The sequence below is a fragment of the Astatotilapia calliptera genome, chromosome 4 (genome assembly GCF_900246225.1).
Source record: "Astatotilapia calliptera chromosome 4, fAstCal1.2, whole genome shotgun sequence".
Taxonomy (NCBI): Eukaryota; Metazoa; Chordata; class Actinopteri; order Cichliformes; family Cichlidae; genus Astatotilapia; species Astatotilapia calliptera.
In genome coordinates, this window is record NC_039305.1 from 10,719,821 (window position 1) to 10,734,763 (window position 14,943).

The 14,943-nt window shown below is 38.6% G+C and overlaps 2 protein-coding genes across 2 annotated transcripts; both read left to right on the forward strand.

Moving 5' to 3' along the window:
* Nucleotides 1-2,491: 2,491 nt before the first annotated feature.
* Nucleotides 2,492-7,395, forward strand: angptl6 (angiopoietin-like 6). The gene is made up of 7 exons (XM_026164619.1): nt 2,492-2,717; nt 3,254-3,733; nt 3,816-3,953; nt 4,060-4,267; nt 5,611-5,804; nt 6,721-6,991; nt 7,084-7,395. Exons 2-7 carry the CDS (start codon nt 3,269-3,271, stop codon nt 7,266-7,268), a joined length of 1,461 nt encoding a protein of 486 aa, XP_026020404.1. The 5' UTR covers nt 2,492-2,717; nt 3,254-3,268; the 3' UTR covers nt 7,269-7,395.
* Nucleotides 7,396-7,887: 492 nt separating this feature from the next.
* LOC113020552 (hemicentin-1) lies at nt 7,888-13,945 on the forward strand. The gene is made up of 11 exons (XM_026164610.1): nt 7,888-7,944; nt 9,383-9,658; nt 9,748-10,068; nt 10,206-10,460; nt 10,578-10,832; nt 11,174-11,533; nt 11,665-11,916; nt 12,068-12,322; nt 12,664-13,008; nt 13,151-13,402; nt 13,559-13,945. The coding sequence occupies exons 1-11, from the start codon at nt 7,893-7,895 to the stop codon at nt 13,729-13,731; spliced, it is 2,796 nt and encodes a 931-aa protein (XP_026020395.1). The 5' UTR covers nt 7,888-7,892; the 3' UTR covers nt 13,732-13,945.
* The last annotated feature ends 998 nt before the right edge of the window (nt 13,946-14,943 follow it).

Here is a 14,943-nt window from a genome sequence, read left to right on the forward strand (position 1 = left end):
AACCTGGTTCGGGAACAGCACCATGCAGGACAGACGAGCTCTACAGAGGGTTGTGCGGTCAGCTGAGCGCACCATCCGCTCCGAGCTCCCTGACCTGCACTCAATCTACAGCAGGCGGTGCTGGACCAAGGCCAGGAAGATCGTGAAGGACCTCAGCCATCCCAACAACAGACTGTTCTCTCTGCTGAGGTCAGGAAAGCGATTCCGCTCCCTGAAGACCAACACAGAGAGACTGAGGAGGAGCTTCTTCCCGCAGGCGATACGGTCTCTCAATCACACCACCACACAGTACTGACCCACACATATGGTTCTTACACACACACTGGACTTTCTGGACATTATAGTGACCAGTGTTGTGCAAAAAAACAATGTGTGCAAAAACATTGTTTTTTTGCACAACACTGGTCACTATATTCTTCATTTCCGGTTAATACTTGTACAGCTGCTGTTATTGTGTATATATTTATTTATATTTAGATTTCTTCATACATTCTTATATAGTTCTATATTGTGTATTTTGTTGTACAGTTATTTTATTTTCAACTTTAATTTATATATTTTATCTTATTCCTTCCCAGTTAAATTTACCCTTCATTCTAATTTGTGTTGTACAGTTATTTCATTTTTAACCTTAATTTATATTTTATTCCTTCTTAGTTAAATTTACCCTTTTTAATTTTTCATATTTATTTCCTATCTTATTCATAGCCTTTTCCTTTTTTGTTTTCTTTAGGTCACAAGCAGTTATCCAAGCATTTCACTACATATCGTACTGTGTATGACTGTGTACGTGACAAATAAAATTTGAATTTGAATTTGAATTTGAATTTGGATGAGTGATGAAACACAAAACGCTACGTCCAGATGAACAGAATCAACTTTTGGAGATTTACTTTCCTGGATGATTGAGAATGCATCAAGACGAAATTCAATATACACTCAATAAACAAGAACACAGTATTATGGAAAAGTCTTGAGCCACTCCTCATTTCTTTCTGCAATTTGCAAGGCCTCAAACTCACACACACACACACACACACACACACACACACACACACACACACACACACACACACACACACACACACACACACACACACACACACACACACACAAAGAAAACGGCTATATTCATTATATTCATTCTATGGGCAAACATTGGCTTATTTGAAGTTCAACAGTTTAATTATACAATTTTTGATAGAAAACCAATACTCTAAATGTAGCATCATGACGTTAATGAGAGCGTAAAGTCTTTGTCTCTCTGACATAAGAAAAAAAGTGTTTATTTGTTTTGGCAGTATAGAGAAAACCATAATGAAAAAAGAAATGTGTGATCAGAGCTTGGGTGTGACCCAGTGCAATACTGTAAGCTGATCTGAAAGTAGAAATAGAGACAGCGTTTTAGGTGTGGTTTCTGTTCACACTTTGACCTCAGCACTGTGTGACTGTGACTATCTTTACTGTTTTTCAGTATTGCTGATTTTCCCATAAAGATGATGCAGTAGCAAAGAACTATCTCAGAGCCACTGCTGTCATGTAAAAGGCAACTCAGACCATCACAACTTATTATTATTATAACAAAGTGCATAATCTGCTGCAATTAACCCACTAGACTGAGTGATGCTGGAGGACCAATATATATGTATATATGTATGTATGTATGTATGTATGTATGTATGTATGTATGTATGTATGTATGTATGTATGTATATATATATATATATATATATATATATATATATATATATATATACATACATACATACATACATATATACATATATATTGGTCCTCCAGCATCACTCAGTCTAGTGGGTTAATTTATGAAAATCATAAAAAGCTGATGAGTGTGAAGCTTTACTTTTCACAGAATGTGATGGGACCCAGAATTTCCCGAACAAGCACCTGCAGCAGTATAAAGAGCTGTAATGGCATTTAGAGCAGCAGACCAATCCACTTTTAATTTGAGAGTCACCGTCTTGGCAACAAAACAGACTCACTGAATAAGCATGGTTACATACAGGACGAAACCTTTACATACAGGATACAACCATTTTTGAAGCGCCACTGCAGTCACAAAGAAGGCTGAAGTACAGGTGCAGCCTTTATTCTAGTCTTTGTGGCATAAAGAGGCAACAGTCTTTTCCTAGACTGGTATCATTACTATCACTTCACTACATTCCCAGCACTGTCTGTTTGTTGAAGTCACACTAGAGAATATGAGTCCCAATATAAGGCCCTAATGCTGCAGTGGTCTTTTTTATGCTTTCATAAAATTAGGCCACAGAAAACAAGCCAAATGTGCATCAGAAAAAAGAGGCAATGTATTTCAAAAATAATCATGCCACACTGATAAGGTGCTACAGCAGGATAGAGTTGACAGCAGGGTTGTGGGTTAATGACAGAGGGAGGAGACACCCTAGATTCCTGCACCCAGCTAAACAACCAGTTCTGGGAGGCAGGAGTTTGTAATTAGTTGTCTGCCTGAGATAGAAACTCTAGAGACAAAGCAGCAGTTGTGTAGTTATCAGTCTTTTTGTTTTCTGCCATCAGTTTTAGTTCAACATTTTAGTTCATTAACAGCTTTTGATTTAGAGGAAGATTTTTTTTTTTGATATCACTGTTTATGTCTTAACATTTGATGTCTACTTTTCTGCGATTTTGTCCTGGGAGCTGCAACAAAAACACCAAAAACTGTCTAACCAGCTGGCACAGTAAGTTATGCATGATCACAATGTTTAATTATATCTACTTTCAGGTAGACTTGAATACACTTGCACTGTTTATAGCTACATTAATCTTCACATAGTTAAATCATTATGGTGCATGTTTTTTTTATCATCTCTGACAGAAGAAATTGTCTCATTCTTACCCACAGCAACTGAGAAAGCTACATAACACAATGCGATGGGTCTCATGTTGTTGTTTTGTGGAAGAGCTGTACATCTGTGTTGGTCTGTTTGCCTTGGTTACGGTGTTGACCATGGCTGTTGTATCTGGGTGTGGAGCTTACTGTACTGTTGACCCTGAGATGGAGAAGTGTTGATTCTGACTGGTTTGTGTTGACCTTTGTCCCTTCTGTGTTGACCTGCTAAACTCAAGAAAATGCGCATACTCTGTCTTTGTAAGGAAACATCTGGTGAAAAGTCAAGATTCACCAGATACTTATTTACTAACATGCAAAGTGTATGTCTGTGTATTAAAGTGCTAATTACCTGATGAGAAACTATTGCTTTTTGTGTGTCCTCAGGATTGTTACAGATTCATGGAGAAGGCACTGACAGTAGTTCTGCCTCTTTTTCTTACACTTTGTGTGAACGTGCCAGAAGTTGGCGGACAGAAGGAGGGATCCCAGGATGACAACAAAGGTTCATCACGTTCTTCAGAAACAAAAACAGGCCGGTGCTCTTACACCTTCATAGTGCCTCAGCAGAAATTGACTGGGGCGCTGTGTCTGAACACGCAGCCTGCTCCTACCAACCATTCAGAAGTGTCAGCCTTATGGGCAGAGCTCAAACGACAGCAGGAACTACTAGAGAAGCTAAGAAGCCAACTGGAGCAGGAAGGGGCCCTTGCCATTGAAGTAAGGGCCTTGCGCAAAGAGAGCAGCAGTATGAATTCTCGCATCAGCCAGCTCTATGCTCAGCTGCTACATGAAGTTATAAACAAGAAAGATCAGGCCTTGGAGCAGCAAAAGGTGGAGAACCTTCTGCTAAATGCGACAGCACAGGTGAGTCTAGAGCAGCGGAACTAGATGTTATACTCATCATTGTCAAATGTATCCTTATGCTGTGAATGGTTGGACATCTCAGGCACTGCAGGTGTCCAGGGATTACAGGGAGCTGGAGAAGAAATATGGAGCCCTCACCTCTATGATGAGTTCACACAACCAGTTTATTGCCCGTTTGGAGAAGAAGTGCCAGTGCAGGGACTCTGCCCAGTCCCCTCAAGTAGGGGCAAAAAAACAAATCTTACATCTGCCTATTTATACAAGATTTATAAAAAAGGACTCAGAATATTTTTTGGATTGTTTTTTTTTCTTTTTTGTCTGAACAGGTCGTTACTGAACCACCCAAAAGCCAGTCAAATGTGCATCTGAATTACAGTTCTGAAACCAACCAAATGACCAATGATGTTCAACGGGACCAAAGTGCTCTCCCATTAGAGCAAGCTCAAACAGGGGGAGTTCCTTTCCATCCCCCCACTGCCACCAGCAGTCCTACAGACCCTTCCTTCTTTAGCTTTCCTGTCACAAAAACTCCAGGTAGGTCAATATGCAAGCTTGTTTCCAAAAAAGTTTGAATGCTGTGTTAGATGTAAATAAAACTCGGAGTAATTCTTCACTTCAACACAATATTAAACATGAATTCTACTGAATATAGTTCAAAGAAAACACATCAAATGTGGGAAAAATGTTTATGTTGGCACAGGGTCATGTTTACCCCACATTACATCTCTCCTTGAGTTAACAACGCCATATTTGGGAATTGATGAGACCAACTGCTGTAGGTCTAAAAAAGGTTTTCCCAGCATTAATTGTGCCTCCACAGATATGCAAGTCACCCATGCTATGACAGATAGTGGTCTTTTAACCATGCACTGATAACAAACCAGATGGTTCCTCTCTACTTCTGTGTCGAGGGTACAACACCCATATCAAACACAATTTCTGTTTTCACTGAAATAATCTTGGCCCAGAAAGGAAGTGAACCTTCCTGCGTGTAATGTAGTAGTGAATGTGTGTGTGTGTGACTGTATCAATGAAGCTTGATGGTTGAGCGCTCTGTCATCGTAGAAAGCACTTACTTTATGCATCTTGACAAATCTTTCTATCGTTTTATTTACATTTTGAACAACATCTCGGCTTCTTCAAAGATGGAGTTGAAAACATGGTTTATAGTAGCACCTGATTAGAGTTATTTGGTGTTTATATATATGTCTATGTCCTGTCAGATTTATTTAACTGCTTAGATAAGCACTAGTGGCTGTTGGAGTCAGTGACCTGCTATTATCTGTCCACCCTGGGAACCTCAGCTTCTGAAAACAGCAGCTCTTGTCACAGCACAAAACACTTTCTAATGAAGACATGCACAGAACAGTTTTTGAACTTTTTATAACACTTCCCTTTTGAACTTGCAATTACAAACCAGAGAATATGAGCTGCAGAACCCAAAAGGATGAAACATCTGTGTAACTCAACACTTCCTCCAGTGTGTAATGAGAAAGAGAGAGAGAGTTCAAGTCATGACAGACCATTAGGGCTTATCACTTGGTGTGGGAGTCTCTCTTCTTTGTATACATTGTTGTTTGTGCACATTCCTGTGTCTATCTTACCAGTGTGGCATGAGACACTGAATATGTGCTGGAAGAGAAATAATAAGATCTGTGATTTTCCTGATGTCCAAACTGAATTTCAAAACCCTCTGTTAGAAGCTTCCTGTTGGGTTTTCCAGTGTCCTATATTTTTTTTAAAGCCATAAAAGACCTCTAAAGATATCTTCCATGTTCGTACTTAATACTAAAAAATGTTATATGTTGTAATATTACATCACTATAATTGCATGTTGCTTTTATTAGTCACCTTGCTTGTATTTTCCCTTCACTCAGGGCCATGGCGGGACTGTCAGCATGTGTTGGAATCAGGTGAAACTACCAGTGGGATCTATTTGCTCCGGCCGCAGAGTTCCAACCGACTCCTGCAGGCCTGGTGTGAACAGAGTCAAGCTCAGGGAGGGTGGACGGTCATCCAGAGGAGACAAGATGGGTCAATCAACTTCTTTAGAGACTGGGAACAGTATAAGGTATAAGTCTGAAACTAGCAATTTAATTAAACACAATCAAGTATTTCATTGTGAACCTAAGAGTGTTACAAATACAAATTTACTTCCACTTAAAAATCACTTAAAACCTATGTTGTTTTAAAAAAAATGCACATAAAGAATATCATCAAATTAAAATCAGTAACAGCTGCAAAACTTTAAAGCCAAAATGAAAAACTCTAGATAAAATGTCTGGGATCATTTTGAAATAAATGAAGTCTCACTGTCTCTCAGGCTTAAAAGAGAAGAACTTTGCATCTTTACATTCGTCTAATAAAATTAGTGAGTAAATACCAGCTTTATAATAAGTGAGTGAGCAGTGATCTTAACTAAACAAATGAAACTCAAACTCTTCCGAACTGGATGCAACAGAAATGAAACATGGCAAAGGCTACACTCATTTTACTTATCCATCCATCTTCTTGCACTTATCCAATTCAGGGTTGCGGGGGAGCTGGAGCCTATCTCAGATGTCATAGGATGAGAGACATACAACCATTCACACACATTCACATCTATGGGCAATTTTAAATCAGTTAACCTAACCTCACTGACTGCATGTCTTTGGACTCTGGGTGGAAGCTGGAGTTCCCAGAGAACATGCAAACTCCACATAGAAAGGCCCCAGATTGAACCCAGGCCCGTCTTGATCATGAGGCAACAGTGCAACGCTAATTAGTATTAATAAGGAGAAAGGGCTTGATATTATCAATAGATAAAAAGTAATAAGTGAAAACATACCACAAACTTGATTAAAACAGATCCTGGAGGTGTGCACGTATGCTCTTAAGAGCTAATAAATCTACTAGACATCGCTTACTCTGGAGATCTGCTAAGTGTTGCCATGATGAATTTGTGCAACTTAGAGTGATTAAACCTGGTTAATCATGTTTTACAGCAAGGCTTTGGGAACCTAGATGGAGAGTACTGGCTTGGTCTGGAAAACCTGTACTGGTTGACCAAACAGGCTCAGTATAAGTTGCGGGTGGCCCTGGAAGACTGGCGTGGCCGGCAGGTGTTTGCTGAGTATGACAGCTTCTATGTGGAACCAGAGAGCGACTGGTATCGACTGCGGTTGGGACTGTATCACGGCAATGCAGGGGACTCCCTCTCCTGGCACAGCAACAAGGCCTTTACCACTTTGGATCGAGACAAAGACAGCTATGGCGGTCTGCTCTTCCCCTGGTCCTACCTGATTGCTATCTGCTGTATAGTGACATTTCCCTTTTAACATCTTCATTTTCTTCTGTTGTGTCATCAGGTAACTGTGCTCATTATCAGAAGGGAGGCTGGTGGTATCACATGTGTGCCCACTCCAATCTGAATGGTGTGTGGTATCGTGGTGGACACTATCGAAGCCGGTACCAGGATGGCGTTTACTGGGCAGAGTTCCATGGAGGATCGTACTCCCTTAAACGGGTTTGCATGATGATCAAACCCAAATAACAAGGTTATCTTATGGACATGTGCAAAGGAAAGACATGATGTGGATGATCTTCACATATGTGCAGAAAGAATAAAACAAACTCTATTTGTAACTCTACGTTTAATAAAAAGGATATTTTAAAATTAACCTAGTCTGTGACATGTGCATGAAATGAATAACCGGATGATGACTAATATTGACTAACTTGAGAAATCTGCTGTCGGTCGTGCAACTTCCTAAAAGAATTTGTATTCCTCAACATTTTTTTTTTTAAATTGCATAATTTTTCACTCCCATTTGGACAAAAAAACAGGGGAGAGAAACAAAAAACACTTTGTGAAAGACTACATTAAAAAATTACATAAAATATGGGAGGAGGACAACCTATAAGCAACCGTTACTCCACAAAGGGCTGGCTGCAGATGTGGTTTTGTATTTTGGGCTTCACAGAGTTTCCTGTACACAAGGGCGTTAAATTTCCTCTCTAGTTTTTTTTTCTGCCTGTGAAACTTTTAGTCGGTCATCATAAGTAGAATCTGCATCGAGCTGACGTTCATTTAACCCAGGTCCTGAAGCTGGATAGTCTCTGGATGCTCCTGAAACACTGCTCCATTCACCTCATTCCTTCTGCATGCTGTCCAAGCATGCTGCCTGTCAGGATGCTGAGCATTCTCATCCTCCTCTTTTCACTGTGCAGTGAGTAATAATGATGCTCTGCAAGAACTCTGTGTGTATGGGAAAAACTATTTCATTGAATTGTTAGGAATAAAAATTAGGTTTTTAACTTTTAGTGTCTTGATGGTGTGATCAGTTTTGATACTGGAATGTTATTAGTGATGGTAACTGCAAAAGCTAAAACTAATAATAAGATCATGTTTCATGAAATACTCCCCTTTTAAGTTTTCATGACTCTATGTGGACTTGTGAAAAACATATTTCTTTTTGGTTACATGGTTCAGTAGCTTTCAAAACAAACCTTAGCAGTAGTGACTTGTAGTAATTATTTTAAACTATCGTTTTGTTGTGTGTTGTTTCGACCATTGTACGGTCTGACGGTCAGGATTTACATAGAATTTGGACCCAGGTGCAGATTTTGAGAAGGTTTAAACAAACTGAAAACTAACTTTTATTTCGACCCGAGGCAGTAAATTCACAAGACTGACAGAAAACAGACTCCAACAAACCACACAGGCGGATAAACAGTAGAACAGGATGAATAACTGAGGGGAGACAAAGGCTATAAATACATATAAGGTCATTGGAACAATGGGAAACACTAGGGAAAGACAAGCTAGCTAATCACAGGAGACAAGACAAGGGAAGTAAAACAAAACACAGTGAATGCCAGATGAGGGACTAACAAAATAAAACAGGAAGTAAGCAAATACGGGAACATCGTGGGAACAGAAAAGCTGACTTGACAAAGAGAACAAAGGAATGTAGGGAAATAACCACTGCAAATGAACTAAAACTAGAATAGAATAATCTAAATGAGAAGAATAGAGACCAAACTAATCAGAAAATATATGGTAATAATATAATAAACAAAACTAAATGTTAAACTAAAATGTTTAAGTAGAAAATCCAGAGTCATGTGTGGACGTCCACGCCTGAAAGGATGATCAATTAATAGTGCATTTCATTAGTACAGCCTGGCTGCTACATACCCTCTGAAACCCTATAGGAGCAGTGAGGATGCACTTTGTTTTTCAACATTAATGCGCAGAATCCTGTGGGAATTTTCATTTTCACAGGATTGCATTTATTTATAATGTTTGAGTTTATTAGAATAACTGTTTTTAAATAACAGACAGCATTTGAATACATTTATAAATAAATACAAATCAGCTTTTTAGCAGCTTTAATCAGTTAGCACCTGTTCTGCCTTAATAACAACTACACAGCAACTGGTAGGCTCATTTGGTTCCCCATGTTGCTCTCTTTTTGGGTGTGTCTTTTTCTTGAATGTGCAGTTGGGCCCATAATTTGTTGAACAAAGACATAGTTTTGCCTCTGAACAGTCAAGATATGACAAAAATGCAGACTTTCAGCTTCAGTTCAAGGGGGTATACAGTCTATAGGGCTATAGAGCTAATAAAAGTCCAATAAAAACATTATTCTTGTCTATTCATAGATGCTGACAGCATATGCACAACAGAGTTGAAGACAGATCCACCTGAGATTATTGCAGAATATGGAGGAATTCCTGTAATTGTAAACTGTACCACCAGACTGGGCGATCATTACGGACTATACTGGAGAGTCGGGAATGAAAGCTCTGACACTGAAGATGAAGAAATGTTTATCTCCCACTTAGTGCCAGTGTCAGACTGGAATGTGACGGCCGAGTGCAAAATGAAGTTTAATGAGTCTTATGAATGCAGCAAGGAACTCAAAGTTATTTTATTCAGTAAGTTTAATTTGAATTGAATACAGTACAATGCTAAGAAAATAAATAAATGTTGACATTAACTAACTTTGCTTAATTTTGTTTGCCAGATAATCCAGAAGTTTTTCATTCTGTACAGCTTGTGAATGTGATAGGAGAAGAAACACAGTACAGACTGCAGTGCGATATAATCAATGTTGCTCCTGTTCAGTATGTCACTGTTAGCTGGTACAAAAACAGTGAAAAAATCCAGACAGAATCTTTCAATGACACAACAACCAAAACTCCAGTAAATGAGTCCTCTATTCTGAGAGTCAACATCAGCAGAGAAGAAAATGTAGTGGAGTTCAGATGTGAAGCTCAGCTGGACTTTGGACCACACAGACCAAAACTTCCTGCCATTTCTCAAACACACAGAGTTTCAGCCCACTGTGAGTAAATATCCTGCTGTTTACACATGAACAGAAGTTTATTTTTATTTTTTTTAAAGATTAAACACAAGTTCCCTTCTTTTCAGCTTTCAATTGTGTAAATGTGAGAACTGATAAAAAACTGTTTATCGTTTCAGACGCTCCGGAGCTAAAGACACAAAATAGTGCTGATGACACTTATGCACTTGAGGGCACTAACATCACATTGAGCTGTGAAGCTGTTGGAAACCCTCTTCTTGTGTATAACTGGATTTGTGATGGGAAAAACATGTTGGAGAACACAACCAGTCTCAGTTTACCTCGAGTACATGGCAATAAAACCTGCGCATGCACAGCTACCAATTATCTGGGAAACATAACTAAGACAATCCATCTTCATGTTGAACCAAGAGGTATATATTCTTACTTCACATCTAAAATTGTGGATGATTTAGATGAAACTGCTGACTTATGTCTTATTTTACACCAAATCATCTCTAACTCTGAATATATTTGCTTGTGAATGGCAGGTTGCTCACTAACACTGACACCTTCTGAAACTGTTGTGAAATTTGGAGATCCAGTTGCAATCAACTGCAGCACATCTGCCAGATATGTTGAAGGAATGGGCTGGGAGGCTCCATTTGGAGGTACAGGATTTGAGCGTCCTCCTGTTGTCACTTGGAGGGTTGAAAAACTAGAAGAGTGGACTCCAAGTCCTTCCTGCTATGCTACTTTGGTTGATGGATCACAGTGTGCTGTGAGTCCAGTCATCACTGTTTACAGTAAGTACATGTGTACAACTTTGTTAGTGTATTATAAACAGCATGAACTGACAGTTTTTATATAATAAAGCAATGATTTCTCTTCCTGAAAGTGCCACTGTAAATGCTCAGATATGATGGTGGAGGCTGCATGGAAGTGATTCTAAGTTGTCCATAGGAGTGAAAGATTATCTCTTTCTATGTGACATATTGGTGACCAGCCCAGTGTGGACTCTAGCGCTTCCCTAATGACAGCTGCCCTTGGTTTATCCCCATAGAAGACTCTCAATTGAAAAGGAGAAGAAAATGGATGGATGGATGAATGGATTTTTAAAATTGATTTTTCTTTGCTATGTTCACAGAAACACCAAACATTGTGTCAATATATCCACTGAATCAAAGTCAAATGATGGAGGAACAAGTACACATAGTGCCTTACAATAAAGAAACAAGAACACAATATTGGTTACGGTGTGACATCATAAATGTTGCTCCTGTTCAACATCTGACTGTGAGATGGTACAAAAATAATAAAACCATCCAGACAGAGTCTTTCAATGACACAACAACTAAAACACTGGTAAATGAGTCCTCGATTCTGAGAATCGACATCAGCAGAGAAGAAAAAGCCACTGAGTTCAGATGTGAAGCTGAGCTGGACTTTGGACCACATGGACTAAAACTTCCTGCCATTTCTCAAACACACAGAGTTTCAGCCCACTGTGAGTAAAAATGTTGAGGTTAACACACAAACAGAAGATTATTTAATTGTATTTTTTAGGCTAGATTAAACAAAAGTTCTATTCTTTCTATTATGTAAATGTGAAAATGATAAGAAAAACTGTCTCTTCAGATGCTCCTGAGATCAACACAAGTTGTACTGTTGACATCTCACCACTTGAGGGCACTAACATCACATTGAGCTGTGAAGCTGTTGGAAACCCTCCTCCTGTGTATAACTGGACTTGTGATGGGGAGAATATGTTGGAGAACACAAACAGTCTCAATATTACTCGAGTCGATCGCAACAAAACCTGCACCTGCACAGCTACCAATTATCTGGGAAACATAACTAAGACAATCAATGTTCATATCACACCAAGAGGTACACATCTTTTATTATTATTTAGTTGTTATTTATTTCTTAAATTTATTTTTATTTGATCTCTAATGTTGTGGGTGTTATTCTTTTGTTGTGGGTCTTATTTTTGATTTGATAACAAATCATGTCTAACTGAAGGTATTGTGAATGGCAGGTTGTCCTCTAACTCTGGCACCGTCTGAAATGGTTGTGAGATTTGGAGATCCAGTTTCAATCAAATGCAGCACATCAGCCACAGATGTTGCTGAAATGGCCTGGGTGACTCCTGCTGGAGACAAAGAATTTAAACCTGGTTCTGATGTCACTTGGATGGTTAAAAACCTGAAATGGTGGACTCCAAGTCCTTTCTGCAGCATCACTCTAAATGACAATTTTCAGTGTTCTGTGAGCCCAGTCATCATTGTTTATAGTAAGTACATCTGTCAAAACTGCATTATTGTACTAGAAATTAAGATGAAACAGGCTATGATGTAAAATACTTTTATTTATTTATTTTTGTATAACAAAGGCAAAATTTCAGTTTGCTGACACTGCAACTTTGAAGACGATGTTGTCGAGTAACCTGCTGTAACTCTGATCCAAATGTTGTACTTTCATGTAGAACTGTGAAGAAGACTCTGTTAGTGGCAAGAAAAACCCAACCTTTTAATATCAATGCATTTATGCATTCATTGTTCTCATATTGATGCTAACAAGCGCATCCATTTGTCATATGTTCTAAATGTATTTTTTACTTTGCTTCATTTGCAGAAACCCCAGAGACCGTGTCAATCTCTGAAATGAATCATGGTCTGATGTTGAAGCACAAAGAGGACAAGCAGTACACCAAGACACAATACAAACTGCAGTGTGACATCATCAATGTTGCTCCTGTTCAGTATCTCACTATTACTTGGTATAAAAACAATAAAATCATCAAGACAGAATCTTTCAGTGGCACAACCAAAACACCAGTAAATGAGTCCTCTATTCTGAGAGTCAACATCAGCAAAGAAGAAAAAGTCGTTGAGCTCAGATGTGAGGCCAAGCTGGACTTTGGACCACGTGGACCAAAACTTCCCGCTATTTCTCAAACACACAATGTTTCAGCCCACTGTGAGTAAACATCCTGCTGTTTACACAAAAACAGAATATTTCTTGGATTTTTTCATTTCTAAACTGAATTTAACAATGTGAAAATGAGGCATACAACATGTAATTATTTAAACGAATAACAAACATCTTTTTGTCTCTTCAGATGCTCCAGAGGTAAACACAAAAGATAGTAATCATGACTATCTACTTGAAGGTTCTAATATCACCTTGAGTTGTGAAGCTGAAGGAAACCCTCCTTCTGTCTATAACTGGACTTGTGATGGGGAGAATATGTTGGCGAACACAAACAGTCTCAATATAACTCGAGTAAATCGCACTAAAACCTGCACCTGCACAGCTGCCAATTATCTGGGAAGCGTAACCAAGACGATCAATGTTCATGTTGAACCAAGAGGTACACGTCTTTGTTTATTTCAAGCCTAATATTGCTGTGGGACATTTAGAGGACACTGATGACTAAAGAGAAGTGTTAGCTGATGTTTAAATTGATCAATGTATTTTAGGAAGTTTTGAGAAGTAAACTTTGGTTTTATTTTTTTTTATCTTACAGGTAAAACCAATAAAATCACTTTTGCAGTCATTTGGGCTTTGCCATTTGTAGCAGCCATCATCATCTCCATCTTCATTGTGTTCTACTGTCGCAATCAGTGGAAAAAACATGGACATTATAGTTTTGTTTCTGACAAAGATATCCCTTTGACACAAACTAATGGAAACAAATAAGATATCTGCTGCTTTCTGTAAATCGAAGCAAAAACTTAATTTAATGTGCTACCTAATTATTTTTCTTTCATTAAAAAAGAAGTTCTACACCCATTTCATACCCTTGTATAAAAAACTCCAAGCTTCACATTCCTGGAAATGTGGGCCCACCCACTTCAACAATGGATCCATGCTGATGGGCTTTTAAAAAAAGTTTTATTTTCTATTATTTCTATTACTTTTCTATTAATTAAATAAATATTTAAAAAAAAAATTATGTCATGTGTTTTCCTTTCTTAAAAAACAAGTAATCAAAAGATAAATAAAAAAAATAATAAATATCACAAGCAAAGTCTGACTACAGAGGCAGTTTCACATTGACCAATAGCTGTTAAATCTGAAATCGCATGTAAGGGTTCAGAGATTTCTCAGGCAGCAGATAATAAAACTTAGAAACTTAACACATCATGTAAGGAAATTTGAGTTTAATATTTTTTTTGTTATAACAATGGTTTTTTTTGGAATAAATCTTATACAGTTGGAAAAAAACATACATAGAGACAAGAGCCCGGCACAGCTTCCTTATCCTGGTCACCAGCTTTTCACACACTGCCAGTCAGTGGTTGTGCTGCTCACTCTGGCACAAACAGGATGTCCAAGCTGATCTCCAAATGTTCATTGAGATTGAGGTCAGGACTGCAGACAGACAAAATGAGCTTCCTCTGTACACAGGCTGGGGTCAGTCTTAGAGATAGGATGAGAAGAGGTATTCTCAGCCTAACTGGCAACCATGGCAGACCCTGGGAGAGACCCAGACCCCCGTGGAGAGATTATATATCTCATCTGGCCAGTTCCCAAGAGGGGAACTACTGTACTGCGTGAGGAAGTTAAGTGTCAGAGGCATGTGATGGTGATTAGTATTTTATGCAGGATTCTTCATAATCTATGATACTCACAATCTGTATCTGTTATCTGTAAAGTCAGCACAATACGTGTGTGTAAATGAGAAGGACACATGTGTAACAATGAAGCTGCAAGGAGTAAAGATAGTGAAGGTAGATGTGTTTAAATACCTGGTAATGTGGGGTCAATCACCCAAAGCAATGGACATTGTACAAGTAAGATTAATAAGAGAGTGCAGTCAGGGGTTCCTTGTGCCAGAAGAATAGCAGCAACGGTGAAAGTTGAAGGTTTGCAAGATGATAGTGAGACCTGTGTCTCATGTGTGATGTT